This window comes from Electrophorus electricus, chromosome 11 (assembly GCF_041902795.1).
Source record: "Electrophorus electricus isolate QZ-2024a chromosome 11, ASM4190279v1, whole genome shotgun sequence".
Classification (NCBI taxonomy): domain Eukaryota; kingdom Metazoa; phylum Chordata; class Actinopteri; order Gymnotiformes; family Gymnotidae; genus Electrophorus; species Electrophorus electricus.
In genome coordinates, this window is record NC_137507.1 from 29,630,105 (window position 1) to 29,647,500 (window position 17,396).

A 17,396-nucleotide genomic window follows, 5' to 3' on the forward strand; every position below is an offset into this window, starting at 1 on the left:
TCACATACTCACACCAAAGCAGAGAGGCGGTAAGATGCTCGCAGTGCCACCCAGTCCTGCCAGGGCTTTCTGCAGTGGTCACTGCGCCTCTGTCCACACTGTGCAGTGGTCACTGCGCCTCTGTCCACACTGTGCCGTGGTCCCTGCGCCTCTGTCCACACTGTGCAGTGGTCACTGCACTTCTGTCCACACTGTGCAGTGGTCACTGCGCCTCTGTCCACACTGTGCTGTGGTCACTGCACTTGTCTCAACACTGCTGCAGTGGTCACTGCACTCCTCGTCCACTCTGCTTGTGTTGATCTTTACGTGTGTTGATATTCACCTCTACACTATTTCATTATCTTAAATAGCCACTGTCGACTGAATCTTTTGTGGTTATGACAAATATTCCATGAAGGTCATAAAAACCCTCAATGGTGAGATGTCCTGACATGTCACCGACAACGAACTGCCTTGTTCTTTATAAGACAATAAGGCATATTTAAGCATGGGAGTGAAACGGATCAGCACACATATGTGTGTGCACACACACACACACACACACACACACACACACACACACACACACACACACATACACAAACTTTCAATTGGCAAGTGAAAATGCAGATTGTGCATGAAAAATAATACCCCAAAAGAGGAAAACAGAACTCCTGAGTCTCAGTGCTGCCTCCTTTCTTCCCCTCTGTCCTGTTCTCCTGAGTCTCAGTGCTGCCTCCTTTCTTCCCCTCTGTCCTGTTCTCCTGAGTCTCAGTGCTGCCTCCTTTCTTCCCCTCTGTCCTGTTCTCCTGAGTCTCAGTGCTGCCTCCTTTCTTCCCCTCTGTCCTGTTCTCCTGAGTCTCAGTGCTGCCTTTCTTCCCCTCTGTCCTGTTCTCCTGAATCTCAGTGCTGCCTTTCTTCCCCTCTGTCCTGTTCTCCTGAGTCTCAGTGCTGCCTTTCTTCCCCTCTGTCCTGTTCTCCTGAGTCTCAGTGCTGCCTTTCTTCCCCTCTGTCCTGTTCTCCTGAGTCTCAGTACTGCCTCCTTTCTTCCCCTCTGTCCTGTTCTCCTGAGTCTCAGTACTGCCTCCTTTCTTCCCCTCTGTCCTGTTCTCCTGAGTCTCAGTGCTGCCTTTCTTCCCCTCTGTCCTGTTCTCCTGAGTCTCAGTGCTGCCTTTCTTCCCCTCTGTCCTGTTCTCCTGAGTCTCAGTGCTGCCTCCTTTCTTCCCCTCTGTCCTGTTCTCCTGAGTCTCAGTGCTGCCTTTCTTCCCCTCTGTCCTGTTCTCCTGAGTCTCAGTACTGCCTCCTTTCTTCCCCTCTGTCCTGTTCTCCTGAGTCTCAGTACTGCCTCCTTTCTTCCCCTCTGTCCTGTTCTCCTGAGTCTCAGTGCTGCCTCCTTTCTTCCCCTCTGTCCTGTTCTCCTGAGTCTCAGTGCTGCCTTTCTTCCCCTCTGTCCTGTTCTCCTGAGTCTCAGTGCTGCCTCCTTTCTTCCCCTCTGTCCTGTTCTCCTGAGTCTCAGTGCTGCCTTTCTTCCCCTCTGTCCTGTTCTCCTGAGTCTCAGTACTGCCTCCTTTCTTCCCCTCTGTCCTGTTCTCCTGAGTCTCAGTGCTGCCTTTCTTCCCCTCTGTCCTGTTCTCCTGAGTCTCAGTACTGCCTCCTTTCTTCCCCTCTGTCCTGTTCTCCTGAGTCTCAGTGCTGCCTCCTTTCTTCCCCTCTGTCCTGTTCTCCTGAGTCTCAGTGCTGCCTTTCTTCCCCTCTGTCCTGTTCTCCTGAGTCTCAGTGCTGCCTCCTTTCTTCCCCTCTGTCCTGTTCTCCTGAGTCTCAGTGCTGCCTTTCTTCCCCTCTGTCCTGTTCTCCTGAGTCTCAGTGCTGCCTCCTTTCTTCCCCTCTGTCCTGTTCTCCTGAGTCTCAGTGCTGCCTTTCTTCCCCTCTGTCCTGTTCTCCTGAGTCTCAGTGCTGCCTCCTTTCTTCCCCTCTGTCCCGTTCTTCCTGTCTCTCCCTCAGCCAATAGAGAGACTCTGTTCTCTGAATCTGTGCCACTCATCATAGGTGCTGTTCTCTGCATGTGTCTCGCTCGAGTCTCCCTGAGAAGAACACAGTGCATGTTTGACTTCTCACGAGGAGGAGGAGGAGGAGGAGGAGGAGGAAGGCATGTTCCCCAAGCCCTCCTCACTGTGCCCGCTGGCTTGCTCATGACAGGTGTGGATCAGCGCAGTACATGTGAATACCACATTACGTAATCAGATGTGTAGCCCTGGCGGACTCAGTGCTCAGCAGGTCTCAGTGCTGAGCGCTGAGTCTGCCAGGGCTACACATCTGATTACGTAATGTGGTATTCATCAATAATATCTGGTGAATTTATGACCCAGCCTCCCTTAGGTCAAAGAAAGCAGTGTATTCAGCGTGGGAGTAGCATTCCTGCTCTGCTCTTACACTTCACAAACACTTAGAAGCAGTTCTGAGATAATGTATGTGAGATAGTGTGTGATAGAGAGAAGCGAAACTATGCCTGCCAGACTGAGCCAGGATCAGTTCCTCCATCCATTAGATCACACTCAGTGAATGTTAGACTAAGAGCTGTGTCAGCACTTTTTGGAAAACCTGGTGAACATAATGTGCCCTGGCACACCCCAGTCACAGTTGCCCTGCGACCAGACCATCCAGCGGGGTAGTGGGCAGGAAATTCTGTTTGTGGTTCATTAAAGTCGTTCGGTTGTTTATTAATGGCAGGAAGTGCCAAGTCATGTAAGAAAAAAACTGCATTAACATCAAAGCCATCTGAGAAAATACCAGTGAGGTCTTCGTGTCTGTATCTGTCAGTGGGAGGCAAATGCGGGGTAATGCATTCTTTATGCAGACATGCAGAACTTACAATACAGAGGCTTCAACACACTTGTGGAATTACGCAACAGGGATGTGACAAATAAATGAAAGAGGGATGATTTGGTCATGTAGTCATTTTTAGCATATGTTAAATATGAAATGTTAGCTGTATTCAACTGTAATTGTTTTAAAATGTATTATAACTCCTGATCTTTGTTCTGATCAGTTGTTCCACTGCCTATGTAAATTATTCTGTAATATGTATTAAGGTAAATTGCATACTCCTGAAGAACAAGAGTCTGAATGATGGGATTAAATATTAATCCCTGCACCTCTGAGAGTGAATGGTGATCAGGTATTAGTGGCGTTAGCTGTGTTCATCTTGCCCCCGTGGTATATGCTGGCGTCAGTAGTAACCATGGAAACGTGTCTAGCTGAAGTACCACTGGGCTATGTGCTACTTGCATACTGACTGGGCCTAAATGCAGCCTGCAAGCAGAATACACATGGATGTGAAAGCTACCCAGATGATACTGTTTCCTCCTGTTTACTCCAGTATGTGTCCAGAGCGAACTACGTGGTGGACTGCATCCCATCATGCAACGGTGGTGGAAAATTTTTCCCAAGTGGGCAGAACATTCATATGTGAATATTCATATGTAATGTAAACATTCATACATTCACGTGACCTTGTAGTATGGTTGCATTATATTATACTGCATACTTCTACAGGGTTCGGTATGACATATAAAATATATACATATGCAATATACAGTATGCAATATACACTACGTAGTATACAGTACATAGTATACAGTACATATTATGCAGTATACAGTATGCAATATACAGTACATAGTATGCAGTATACAGTATGCAATATACAGTACATAGTATACAGTACATAGTATGCAGTATACAGTATACAGTATCCAATATACAGTACATAGTAAGCAGTATACAGTATGTAGTATACAGTACGTAGTATGCAGTATACAGTATGTAGTATACAGTACATAGTATGCAGTATACAGTATGTAGTATGCAGTACATAGTATGCAGTATGTAGTATGCAGTACGTAGCACGCTATTTTGAACATAGCCTTACACTTTTATAGGCTACACTTGCAGTTGTGTTGTCTTGCTGATTTAATGTGATGACATTAGACACTTCAGTAAGTGTCACAGAACATAAGACTGAGTGCCAAGTACTCGAGTCCACAGTCCAGATTTAGAGTCAACATTTGAGTTTTCAGTTCACGTCATTTGTGTCTTATTTTTGTCATATCATGAGGAACCATTCAAGCCTTCACAGAACAGAAGTATTTGTGGATGTGCACAGTGTGTGTTTGTGTTACACAGGTAAGACGTGTTTGAGGGGTGAGCTCTGGACACATTTGTGTGTTTGCCTGTTTGTCCTAGATGTAGATAGGAGCAGCTGGACCATGTATCTGAATTGTGGAGGCTTCTTAGTGTTGTAAGCAGAGTTGTGTCTCTGAACATGGAGAAAACAAGGAACAGGAAGTAACTACACACACACACAGATGCACACACAGACACACGCATGCACTCACCCACATACACACACATTCAGAATGCTCACTGTCTAGATCTGTGCAAGGATGTAAAAAATTGAGATGTGTGAAGACTGGAGAGAGAAAGAGCTGAGAACAAGCTGAGAACGAGATGAGAACAAGCTGAGAATGAGATGAGAACAAGCTGAGAACGAGATGAGAACAAGCTGAGAACGAGATGAGAACAAGCTGAGAACGAGATGAGATGCACTCAAACACTGTTGTACACTCAGAAAAACCATCTTTGTCGGAGATATACATGCTCGCTGTGTGTGTGTGTGTGTGTGTGCATATTTTCTGTATGATTGGGACAGATGATCGTTTCCTTGATAACACGCCATGGTGAGATTTTGACGTATATGATTCATCAAAAGGACAAATACACAGTCACAAACAAGACTTCTGTCTCTCTCTCGCTCTCTCTCCTTCTCTCTCTCTTTCTGTCTGATTTACAGTCAGCAGGAAGCAGATCTTAACCAGAAAACCGACTATAACATTTCATGTTTATCATCCCTGGTTTTGCGTGTGTTGTTGATTTTGTCCCGTGTCCATGGCTCATGGTAACTGCGTGCCTTGTTGGCTCTTGTTCACTGACTCAGGAAAGCTTAAAGCAACAACTCAGTCCCAGACAGACATGCACCTACAGTGAAGAAAACAAATGAAGCAAAACTAAGTTACCCAAGAACATTGTGTGAACATTGTACAAGTTCATTGAGCCGTGTTGGCTTTTGGAAGAAGCAAAAGATAAAATATGACTTCTGGAAGGAGGCCTTGGTTCTGTTTCCCATAGCTGACTTATAAAGGCGTTTATGCACTGTCAGGAGAACGCAGGATTCTTGAAAGGTTGCTGCCCCCTAGTGGTGCTTGACTTTTAATACAGGCTTGGTGTGTCAGTGACAAGTCCTAGAGGGCAGTATCACTACAGAGCGTAGTACGTTCCCCGCTTTAAAAATCACTTATGCTCCAAACCTGATCACCAATTAGCTGACGAGCAGCAGGCGGGTGAAATCAGGTAAATCCTAATCTCCTAATCATGTAGGCTTCCAAGAGCGGGAAACCGCTCTTTATTTATTTTATTTTATACTTTTTCTTGATGTCCACTTACATCTTCTGTGTGGCTTTATGTTCCAGTCATAATTCATTTTTACACCCATTTTCCAACCTCTTCTTACCCCTTAGAATTAAACAGGCTGCTTGTTACTGCACCTTTAAGACGCATATAAGCAAAATGAGCTCTGCTCTGATTGGATGCCCTGCATTGAGCCTCGTTCAAAAACAGCGTTGTGAGTGAACGGTCATTGGGCGTGGCTACACTGCTATAGGCTGAATAGGCAGAGATATGTAAATGAGGTTATTCTTGTTAAATCAGAGAAACAGGCTAGTTTGGCAGATTAGTCTCCATATACAAACCGGATGAGTAAATGGGGAGGTTTGAAACTTTAAATATATTTTACGTCAATTTTTTTTTGTTATTTCAATAAAGCGAGAGAAATTCAGTTTTCCACGATAATCATCTACGACAAAGCAGCGGAAACACAGGCTTTTGTCTGGTATGACCCTGTAGAGTTCACCCTGATTTTAGGCTCTTAGGAAACGGGTGGATATCCAAAGACCTTTTCCTTTCTAACTGAACGGAAAGTCACAGCTATGAGTCAAAGCAATGTGAGTGGCCTGTGAATTCACTCCATGACCAGCTGAGGGCGCAGCTTTAGTACTAACTTCTACCTAAATGTTTAAACCTATACAACGTAACGTATCTATATCACACAGCATCTGTTGGTCGGGAGAGCTGTATAACTCAGCACACCTTTAATGCATACCTGTGTTGTAGCGCATATGCATAGGTTAAAGATGCTTAAGACAGTTTTGTGTTTGCCTTGTTTCAACCTACCTGCTCATCTTCTATGATCTGGGGGAGTTCCAGGGGGAGGAGACCAAACTGTGTGTGTGTGTGTGTGTGTCTGTCTGTGTGTGTCTGTCTGTGTGTGTCTGTATGTGTGTGTGTCTATGTCTGTGTGTGTCTGATATCAAGGCCCCACCTCTTCCTGTCTCACAGTGCTGATTTCAAGGCCCCACCTTTTCCTGTCTCACAGTACTGATATCAAGGCCCCACCTCTTCCTGTCTCACAGTACTGACATCAAGGCCCCACCTCTTCCTGTCTCACGGTTCTGACATCAAGGCCCCACCTCTTCCTGTCTCACGGTTCTGACATCAAGGCCCCACCTCTTCCTGTCTCACGGTGCTGACATCAAGGCCCCACCTCTTCCTGTCTCACGGTGCTGACATCAAGGCCCCACCTCTTCCTGTCTCACGGTGCTGATATCAAGGCCCCACCTCTTCCTGTCTCACGGTGCTGATATCAAGGCCCCACCTTTTCCTGTCTCACAGTACTGATATCAAGGCTGATATCAAGGCCCCACCCCTTCCTGTCTCACAGTGCTGATATCAAGGCCCCACCTCTTCCTGTCTCACAGTGCTGATATCAAGGCCCCACCTCTTCCTGTCTCACAGTGCTGATATCAAGGCCCCACCTCTTCCTGTCTCACAGTGCTGATATCAAGGCCTCTTCCTGTCTCACAGTGCTGATATCAAGGCCCCACCTCTTCCTGTCTCACAGTGCTGATATCAAGGCCCCACCTCTTCCTGTCTCACAGTGCTGACATCAAGGCCCCACCTTTTCCTGTCTCACGGTGCTGACATCAAGGCCCCACCTCTTCCTGTCTCACAGTGCTGACATCAAGGCCCCACCTCTTCCTGTCTCACAGTGCTGATATCAAGGCCCCACCTTTTCCTGTCTCACAGTGCTGATATCAAGGCTGATATCAAGGCCCCACCCCTTCCTGTCTCACAGTGCTGATATCAAGGCCCCACCTCTTCCTGTCTCACGGTGCTGATATCAAGGCCCCACCTCTTCCTGTCTCACAGTGCTGATATCAAGGCCCCACCTCTTCCTGTCTCACAGTACTGACATCAAGGCCCCACCTCTTCCTGTCTCGCAGTGCTGATATCAAGGCCCCACCTCTTCCTGTCTCACAGTGCTGACATCAAGGCCACACCTTTTCCTGTCTCACAGTACTGATATCAAGGCCCCACCTCTTCCTGTCTCACGGTGCTGACATCAAGGCCCCACCTCTTCCTGTCTCACATTGCTGACATCAAGGCCCCACCTTTTCCTGTCTCACAGTACTGATATCAAGGCCCCACCTCTTCCTGTCTCACAGTACTGATATCAAGGCCCCACCTCTTCCTGTCTCACGGTGCTGACATCAAGGCCCCACCTCTTCCTGTCTCACTGTGCTGATATCAAGGCCCCACCTCTTCCTGTCTCACAGTACTGACATCAAGGCCCCACCTCTTCCTGTCTCGCAGTGCTGATATCAAGGCCCCACCTCTTTCTGTCTCACAGTGCTGACATCAAGGCCCCACCTCTTCCTGTCTCACAGTGCTGATATCAAGGCCCCACCTCTTCCTGTCTCACAGTGCTGATATCAAGGCCCCACCTCTTCCTGTCTCACAGTGCTGATATCAAGGCCCCACCTCTTCCTGTCTCGCAGTGCTGACATCAAGGCCCCACCTCTTCCTGTCTCATGGTATTGACGTGCTCTGTTGTAAACAGTGAGGGGATGCTGGACAGGAAGTCAAAAGCAGTGACGCCTAAGAGAGGTGAACTTCTTGTTGAGACAGGAATGAAAGAGCTGTGGTAGTCCCTGGATCCTTACTCAAAGAATTACTCAAATCCTTACTCAAAGAATTACTCAAATCCTTACTCAAATCCTTACTTAAATTAACAATTTTAATTTGTATTATATACAAATGGGGTGGGGTAGTGTGCATCAATAGGCCCCTGAACGAGCGTGTCACGAGAGCGCAGCGGAAACGCACGCGGCGGGACTGAGTGGCCAGCCTTACCGGACTGCGTTGGGGCGTATCTCGCAAGCGCAGTGCAGCTCCTCCGATTCCAGGCCAGTGCAGCAGGCGGACCGCAGAGAGAGAGAGAGAGAGAGAGAGAGAGAGAGAGAGAGAGGGGGGGGGGGGGGGGAGGGAGGGGGGGGAGAGAGGGAGGGGAGAGGGAGAGAGAGAAAGAGGGAGAGAGAGAGGGAGAGAGAGGGAGGGGAGAGGGAGAGAGAGAGAAAGAAAGAGGGAGAGAGAGAGAGGTTGACTGACTTCAGGGGAAATACTCAAAGTTAAAGAAAGAGGAAAATCCGTAAAAATGACACGCGAGAATGATAAAACGTCATCCTAGAACCTACGTGCTTATCGCACTGACGCCCCTAAACATGGCCGAGTAGAGCCTTCACGGTTCATCCTAGAAGTGGATCCGCTACGGTAACGGGATCATGCCAGGGAACGGGTGAACGGGGGAACACTACCGCAGTCGTCTGGGCTCGAGCGCGCTGCCGAGCGGCACGTCCCTCAAGCGCGGCGCGGGCGTGGAGAGCGATACTCGGGAACCGGCGGCTCGAGCACTGTACCGCTATTCGCACGAAGGTTTTCGCTGGAATGTCATCGGCGCGTCCGCGCTCGTGGGCTCTAATGCATCCCCGCGTGGATCCCACGATGGGAGACGCCAAGCAGTGCGCGAGGACATTCGTCGTCCCGGACATCAAACCGTTTGATCATTATGATTTCACGAGGGCTAAAATCTCGAGCAGTTTAACGTGGCTCGTGGCCAAAGCCTTTGGGTCAGGTACGTGGCGTTTTGACATATTTTCCAAACCTTATCTGTGGAGAAAATGCGAGACCAAAAATATTTTGTACTTGGGGCAGTGTTAAATAAGCACCGCGAGCTTACGTTGCGTTCTCTGCTTTTACCCCGTGACCGTAACTGAGTAATTTTCCGCTCGCGAGTGCTCTTCAAAGCCATGTGGAAGAGGCGAGATGTGAAAGCACTGCAACGTCATTCTGCGCGCTGCGACTAGAGATGAATTAGTAGAAGCATCTGCAGTCGTCCCGGAGACGTTGGTTTAGCAGCAGGGACAGGGAGGGATTAACTGTTGCTGAATGCCTCTGGAAAGCTGGAAGTCGGAGCATTCCCACAGGGCGGGGTCTGTCCTCGGGCGCTAGGAAAAAATGACAACTGCTCTCCTAGAACTTGCAAATTCGTGGTTTCCTAAATGATTCGTTTGAATGTAGTGTGCTTCTGTAAAAGAGAACTGTAAAACAGAGTAGGTGAGAAGATGGATGAATAAAAGAAGATTTAAAACGAAATGCAAATTTGACCTAAATGTCTAAGATGAGAGACTAGAGGCCAAGGACATATGATGTGATGGACAAACATACATATTACGTGTGTTACTGACCACACATAATGCGTTATCAAGATACACACCCACACACCACATCCACACACCACATCCACACACATCTACACACACCCACATACCACATCCACACACCCACACACATCCACACACAGTCCTGTAATGGTTCTGCCATCACTTTGCTTTCTTCTGTCAGACATTATTACACCAGGAAACTACACAAAGTTTTAGAACATAAAGTCCAAAGGCAACAGCAGCCACTTGATTTCCAACTATTTACCATTTACCACATCTGCAGGCTCAGATGGGCACAAGTGAGCACTGTTTCATAGAGACGCTGTTTCATAGAGACGCTGTTTCATAGAGATGCTGTTTCACAGAGACACTGTTTCACAGAGACACTGTTTCATAGAGACACTGTTTCATAGACACTGTTTCATAGACACTGTTTCATAGAGACACTTTCATAGAGACACTGTTTCACAGAGACACTGTTTCATAGACACTGTTTCATAGACACTGTTTCACAGAGACACTGTTTCACAGAGACACTGTTTCATAGAGACACTGTTTCATAGAGACACTGTTTCATAGACAGTTTCATAGACCCTGTTTCACAGAGACACTGTTTCACAGAGACACTGTTTCATAGAGACACTGTTTCATAGACACTGTTTCATAGAGACACTGTTTCATAGACACTGTTTCACAGAGACAGTTTCATAGACACTGTTTCACAGAGACAGTTTCATAGACACTGTTTCACAGAGACAGTTTCACAGAGACACTGTTTCATAGAGACACTGTTTCACAGAGACACTGTTTCATCGACCCTGTTTCATAGACACTGTTTCATAGAGACACTATTTCATAGAAACCCTATTTCATAGAGACACTATTTAATAGACACTGTTTCATAGAGACACTGTTTCATAGACACTTTCACAGAGACACTGTTTCATAGACACTGTTTCACAGAGACACTGTTTCATAGACACTTTCATAGAGACACTTTCATAGACACTTTCATAGAGACACTTTCATAGAGACACTGTTTCATAGACACTGTTTTATAGACACTGTTTCATAGAGACACTGTTTCCTAGAGGCCCTGTTTCACCGAGACACTGTTTCTTAGAGACACTGTTTCATAGAGACACTATTTCATAGAGACACTGTTTCATAGACACTGTTTCACAGAGACACTGTTTCATAGACACTATTTCACAGAGACACTGTTTCATAGACACTGTTTCACAGAGACACTGTTTTATAGACACTGTTTCATAGAGGCCCTGTTTCACAGAGACACTGTTTCATCGACCCTGTTTCATAGACACTGTTTCATAGAGACACTATTTTATAGAGACCCAATTTCATAGAGACACTATTTAATAGAGACCCAGTTTCATAGAGACACTATTTTATAGAGACTGTTTCACAGAGACACTATTTTATAGACAGTTTCATAGAGCACTCTTTCATATAGACACTTTTTCATAGACCCTGTTTTATAGAGACACTGTTTCATAGACCCTGTTTCATAGACACTATTTTATAGAGACATTGTTTCATAGAGAAACTGTTTCATAGAGACACTTTTTAATAGGGACCCAGTTTCATAGAGACACTTTTTAATAGGGACCCAGTTTCATAGAGACACTATTTTATAGACACTGTTTCACAGAGACACTATTTTATAGAGACACTATTTTATAGAGAAACTGTTTCATAGAGACTATTTCATAGAGAAACTGTTTTATAGACACACTTTCAAAGTGACAGTGTTTCATGGAGACACTTTCATAGAGACACTATTTCACAGACACTGTTTCATAGAGACTTTTATAGAGAGACTTTTTCATAGACCCTGTTTCATAGAGACGCTGTTTCTTAGACACTATTTTATAAACACTGTTTTATAGACACTGTTTCATAGAGACACGATTTTATAGAGACACTATTTCACAGAGACACTATTTTATAGAGTTTCAGAGAGGTTTCACAAACCCTCATTCAAGTAGGCTACTAAACAGCAGTGGTGTAGATGGAGCTCTCACGGACCTGTCTCTCCTCTCACTGACCTGTCTCTCCTCTCACTTAGCTCTCTCCTCTCACTGACCTGTCTCTCCTCTCACTTAGCTCTCTCCTCTCACTGACCTGTCTCTCCTCTCACTTAGCTCTCTCCTCTCACTGACCTGTCTCTCCTCTCACTGACCTGTCTCTCCTCTCACTTAGCTCTCTCCTCTCACTGACCTGTCTCTCCTCTCACTGACCTGTCTCTCCTCTCACTGACCTGTCTCTCCTCTCACTGACCTGTCTCTCCTCTCACTTAGCTCTCTCCTCTCACTGACCTGTCTCTCCTCTCACTGACCTGTCTCTCCTCTCACTTAGCTCTCTCCTCTCACTGACCTGTCTCTCCTCTCACTTAGCTCTCTCCTCTCACTGGCCTGTCTCTCCTCTCACTGACCTGTCTCTCCTCTCACTTAGCTCTCTCCTCTCACTGACCTGTCTCTCCTCTCACTTAGCTCTCTCCTCTCACTGACCTGTCTCTCCTCTCACTGACCTGTCTCTCCTCTCACTTAGCTCTCTCCTCTCACTGACCTGTCTCTCCTCTCACTGACCTGTCTCTCCTCTCACTTAGCTCTCTCCTCTCACTGACCTGTCTCTCCTCTCACTGACCTGTCTCTCCTCTCACTGACCTGTCTCTCCTCTCACTGACCTGTCTCTCCTCTCACTTAGCTCTCTCCTCTCACTGACCTGTCTCTCCTCTCACTGACCTGTCTCTCCTCTCACTTAGCTCTCTCCTCTCACTGACCTGTCTCTCCTCTCACTTAGCTCTCTCCTCTCACTGGCCTGTCTCTCCTCTCACTGACCTGTCTCTCCTCTCACTTAGCTCTCTCCTCTCACTGACCTGTCTCTCCTCTCACTTAGCTCTCTCCTCTCACTGACCTGTCTCTCCTCTCACTGACCTGTCTCTCCTCTCACTTAGCTCTCTCCTCTCACTGACCTGTCTCTCCTCTCACTGACCTGTCTCTCCTCTCACTTAGCTCTCTCCTCTCATTGACCTGTCGCTCCTCTCACTGTCTCTCCTCTCACTGTCTCTCCTCTCACTGAATTCCTTTGTCTCACTCTTGTCCTGTCTCTCCTTCTGTTATCCCCTCTCTCTCACTGAACACACCCAACACACTGAACACACCCAACACACTCCAACCCCACACACTGAACACACCCAACATGCTCCACTTAGCTAGGTCACGCTGACCAGGTGGGAGGGGCCACTTAGCAAGGTCACGCTGACCAGGTGGGAGGGGCCACTTAGCAAGGTCACTCTGGACAGGTGGGAGGGGCCACTTAGCAAGCTCACTCTGGACAGGTGGGAGGGGTCCAACCTCCTGTTTTGTCTTTATGCTCTTTGTCTCATGTCTGAAACTCTGTGCCAACAGAGGAACTCTGATAACCCACAAGACTCACAAAAGCAGGAGTAGCCATTAGCATTCTCGTGCGTTGTCAACCAAAACACTAAGATGAGTAACAGCACAGCTTCCACTAAGTGTGCTGCCATCAGCTTGCTGTAGGCCAGATTAGCAACAGTTAGCATGCGAGAGGTTGTGGGTTCAGTGCTAGCACACTTGACGTTACGGGTTCAATGCTAGAATGGTTGATGTTATGTGTTCAGTGCTAGCACTCTTGATGTTATGGGTTCTTTGCTAGCACTCTTGAGGTTTCTGGTTCTTTGCTAGCATACTCAAAGTTATGGATTCAGTGCTGACTGCTGAGAAACAAGTTACTAATTAGCAGCTTCCTCTGTAAGTCCATTTAAATGAAAGCACCAGCTGAGCTCTTCCTGCACAGAGCAGTGTGGTGGGAGCTGGAACTGAACAGAGGTGAGTCTTGTCCCTCTGACTAACGTCTGTGGCCTGGTACTGCTTGTGTCTTGCTGCACAGTGGCCTGAGGAATGTGTTCATACGCCTCACACGCATGCGACCTGCAATTGAGCATCAGCTGGTTGCAATGCAAACAGGGAGGGGGGATTTTTTTCCCTCCAGCCTGCAACGGAAATGAAAACTTACAAGCACATTTTCTTTGACTGTGTGTAATTGGCCCATTTCCCAATCTTTATAAAGGAGTGTATGCTGAATGAACACACAGGAAAGTGTCTGGCCAAACAGTGCCGTGGCCTTTCTAGACTCAAACTCATCTGCAGTCTTCAGATTACAGGTTAGATCTCATATATCTTGACATCATAACCTTCAATAGCAATGTTCTTTTGACTGACAGATTCAGATAAAACTGTCCATCCTTCTTCCAGAGCCTGTTCAGTGTTTGTGGTTTAATGGCCAACTTAGTTAATATCTGTGGTTCTGTGGTTCAGAGTCTGTACTATGAACTCAGATTTGGATGAAGAGCGTCTGTTTTGGGGTTTGAGATTGGCTATAGGATGTTAGTCAGTTATAGTGTTTCCTGTGGATAATGTAGGACAGCGCAGTATGAAATAAGGCTGAGATTACTAACTGATACTGATATTGACACCGATAATGTTGGCAGCAGAAAGAACTGTGAACAGATGCTTTCTGTGAATTAGGGTGCAGGCAGGGGTAGCCACATTACTGAGAGAAGGCGAAACATGAGAATAGTGGAGCTGAACATGAGAATAGTGGAGCTGAACATGAGAATAGTGGTGCTAAATATGAGAACAGTAGAGCTGATCAGATGAACATGGGAACAGTGGAGCTGAACATGAGAACAGTGGAGCTGAACATGAGAACAGTGGAGCTGAACATGAGAACAGTGGAGCTAAACATGAGAACAGTGGAGCTGAACATGAGAATAGTGGAGCTGAACATGAGAACAGTAGAGCTGATCAGATGAACATGAGAACAGTGGAGCTGAACATGAGAACAGTGGAGCTGAACATGAGACCAGTAGAGCTGATCAGCTGAAAATGAGAACAGTGGAGCTGAACATGAGAGCAATGGAGCTGAACATGAGAACAGTAGAGCTGAACATGAGAATAGTGGAGCTAAATATGAGAACAGTAGAGCTGATCAGCTGAACATGAGAACAGTGGAGCTGAACATAAGAACAGTGGAGATGATCAGATGAACATAAACAGTGGAGCTGATCATGAGAACAGTGGAGATGATCAGCTGACCAGGAGACCAGTGGAGCTGAACATGAGAACAATGGAGCTGAACATGAGAACAATGGAGCTGAACATGAGAACAGTGGAGCTGAACATGACCACAGACAAGCTGAACATGAGAACAGTGGAGCTGACCAGCTGAACATGAGAACAGTGGAGCTGAACATGACAATAATAAACAGATATTAAACTAAACTATTACACGATTTGGCATCTGTGATGAATGTATTATCTATATTCTGTTTTCTTTTCTCCTGGTCAGCTCCACTGTTATCCTGGTTTTTTTTTTTTTGGTTTGTTTTTTTTTATAAAATAGAAAATAAAACTTGGTCTAGTGGTGAATGGGTTATATTTTACAGAGAGCTGTTGAGTAACTAAGCCCCTTACCAAGCAGAAAAACTCATGTTGGATGAAGGCTTGTTCCTTTTTCATGCTTATAACTTATAGTATGAATGTTCAGATTCTCTTATGAGAGCTTTGTATAAGGTTATAATAAAAAACAAAGTTATAATTAAATTAGCAAATTCTTAATTGGTGAGATCTGGCAAATGGTTCATTTGCATATGAAAGCCTTTTTGACTAGAACAATAATGTAAAGACAATAATTATTAACAAATATATCAGGCAACCCAGTGTGAGGGGTCTAGAAGCCCCAGTGTGAGGGGTGGTGTCTAGCAGCTCCAGTGTGAGGGGTGGCGTCTAGCAGCCCCAGTGTGAGGGGTGGTGTCTAGCAGCTCCAGTGTGAGGGTTGGCGTCTAGCAGCTCCAGTGTGAGGGGTGGCGTCTAGCAGTTCCGGTGGGAGGGGCAGAGTCTAGTAGCTCCAGTGTGAGGGTTGGCGTCTAGCAGCTCCAGTGTGAGGGGTGGCGTCTAGCAGCCCCAGTGTGAGCGGTGGCGTCTAGTAGCTCCAGTGTGAGGGTTGGCGTCTAGCAGCCCCAGTGTGAGGGGTGGCGTCTAGCAGCCCCAGTGTGAGGGGTGGCGTCTAGCAGCCCCATTGTGAGGGGTGGCGTCTAGCAGCCCCAGTGTGAGGGGTGGCGTCTAGCAGCCCCAGTGTGAGGGGTGGCGTCTAGCAGCCCCAGTGTGAGGGTTGGCGTCTAGCAGCCCCAGTGTGAGGGTTGGCGTCTAGCAGCCCCAGTGTGAGGGTTGGCGTCTAGCAGCCCCAGTGTGAGGGTTGGCGTCTAGCAGCTCCAGTGTGAGCGGCGGCGTCTAGCAGCTCCGGTGCGAGGGGCGGAGTCTAGTAGCTCCGGTGCGAGGGGCGGGGTCTAGTAGCCCTGGTGCGAGGGGTGGGGTCTAGTAGCCCTGGTGCGAGGGGCGGGGTCTAGTAGCCCTGGTGCGAGGGGCGGGGTCTGGCTGCTGAGACTGTCAGTGTTGCACAGAGACGAATACTACAGCAGCCGAACTCCTCACTTCCTCTGTGCGGAGTCACTTCCTGCCTGTGTCCCACTGCTCAGGAACACAACAGGAAAAGCACTTTTTAGGAGTGGGTTCAGGAAAGAGTCTGTGTGTATGTTTCTCTGGGGGAGGTGTGTGAGTTTGGCAGGAGGAGGTTTTCCCTGACCCAGATATTTTTGTTGAATGTTTTGTAGTTTTGGATTTCAAGTTTTCCAAGCTGAAACCCATGTTTGATGATGAGCTGATGAGGTCTGAACATGTAAAACTCAGAAGTGTTGCCACACGGCAGGTGTGCGTCAGAGGCACATAAACACATAGATTCAACAGAAGACCTGCGTGCTCTCAATCTCTCTCTCACAGACACATACACCCACCCCCCACACACGCATGCTTGAACATACAGAAGACACAAAGGATAAATACTGCACCTTTGAGATGTGTTTCTTGCAACTGTACAATGTGTTCCTTGCTGCTGAACAAACATGCACACACACACACACACACACACACACACACACACACGAACGAGCATACACACACTTGGCATGCTTGAACATGCTAAGACACAAAAGATAAGTACTACACCTTTAAGACATGTGTTTCCTACTGCTGTGAACACACACACACACACACACACACACACACACACACACACACACACACACACACACACACACACACACACAGAGGAAATAACTTGGGAAAAGCAGGAATCCACCCCCAGATTGTGGCTCACGGTGGGGAAGTGTGAGAGAGCAGGAATGTTTACAGTGTCTTCTAATCTACAAATTAAAATGTTTTACTCATAGTTTTAAGACACTGTGAGTTTACTGATTTTAGCAGCTAATTAATACACACAGAGCAGTTACAAATGTGGACATATAAATGTTTTACTCATAGTTTTAAAACACAGTTTACTGATTTAAGCAGCTAATTAATACACACAGAGCAGTTACAAATGTGGACATATAAATGTTTTACTCATAGTTTTAAAACACTGAGTTTACTGATTTTTAGCAGCTAATTCATACACACAGCAGTTACAAATGTGGACATATAAATGTTTTGCTCATAGTTTTGAAACACTGAGTTTACTGATTTTAGCAGCTAATTAATACACACAGAGCAGTTACAAAGGTGAACATATAAATGTTTTACTCATAGTTTTAAAACACTGAGTTTACTGAGTTTAGCAGCTAATTAATACACACAGAGCATTTACAAA

General features: G+C 46.6%; 1 protein-coding gene and 1 long non-coding RNA gene across 4 annotated transcripts in view; one reads left to right on the forward strand and one right to left on the reverse strand.

The window, feature by feature from the left end:
* Positions 1-3,495: 3,495 nt before the first annotated feature.
* LOC145659737 (uncharacterized) lies at positions 3,496-8,426 on the reverse strand. The gene is made up of 2 exons (XR_014125857.1): positions 8,284-8,426; positions 3,496-5,013 (listed from the first exon to the last, which is right to left on the reverse strand). It is a non-coding gene; the product is annotated as an uncharacterized LOC145659737 (long non-coding RNA).
* A 40-nt stretch (positions 8,427-8,466) lies between these two features.
* Positions 8,467-17,396, forward strand: part of camsap2b (calmodulin regulated spectrin-associated protein family, member 2b) — a 66,145-nt gene continuing 57,215 nt past the window's right edge. For 2 of the 3 annotated variants that reach the window (XM_081722826.1, XM_035528530.2), the window contains exon 1: positions 8,468-9,061. In XM_081722826.1, coding sequence (XP_081578952.1) covers positions 8,875-9,061 — 187 coding nt within the window. In that variant the 5' untranslated portion in view covers positions 8,468-8,874. Of the gene's footprint in view, positions 9,062-17,396 lie in introns of all 3 variants that reach the window. The other variant, XM_081722825.1, reaches the window with a different exon arrangement.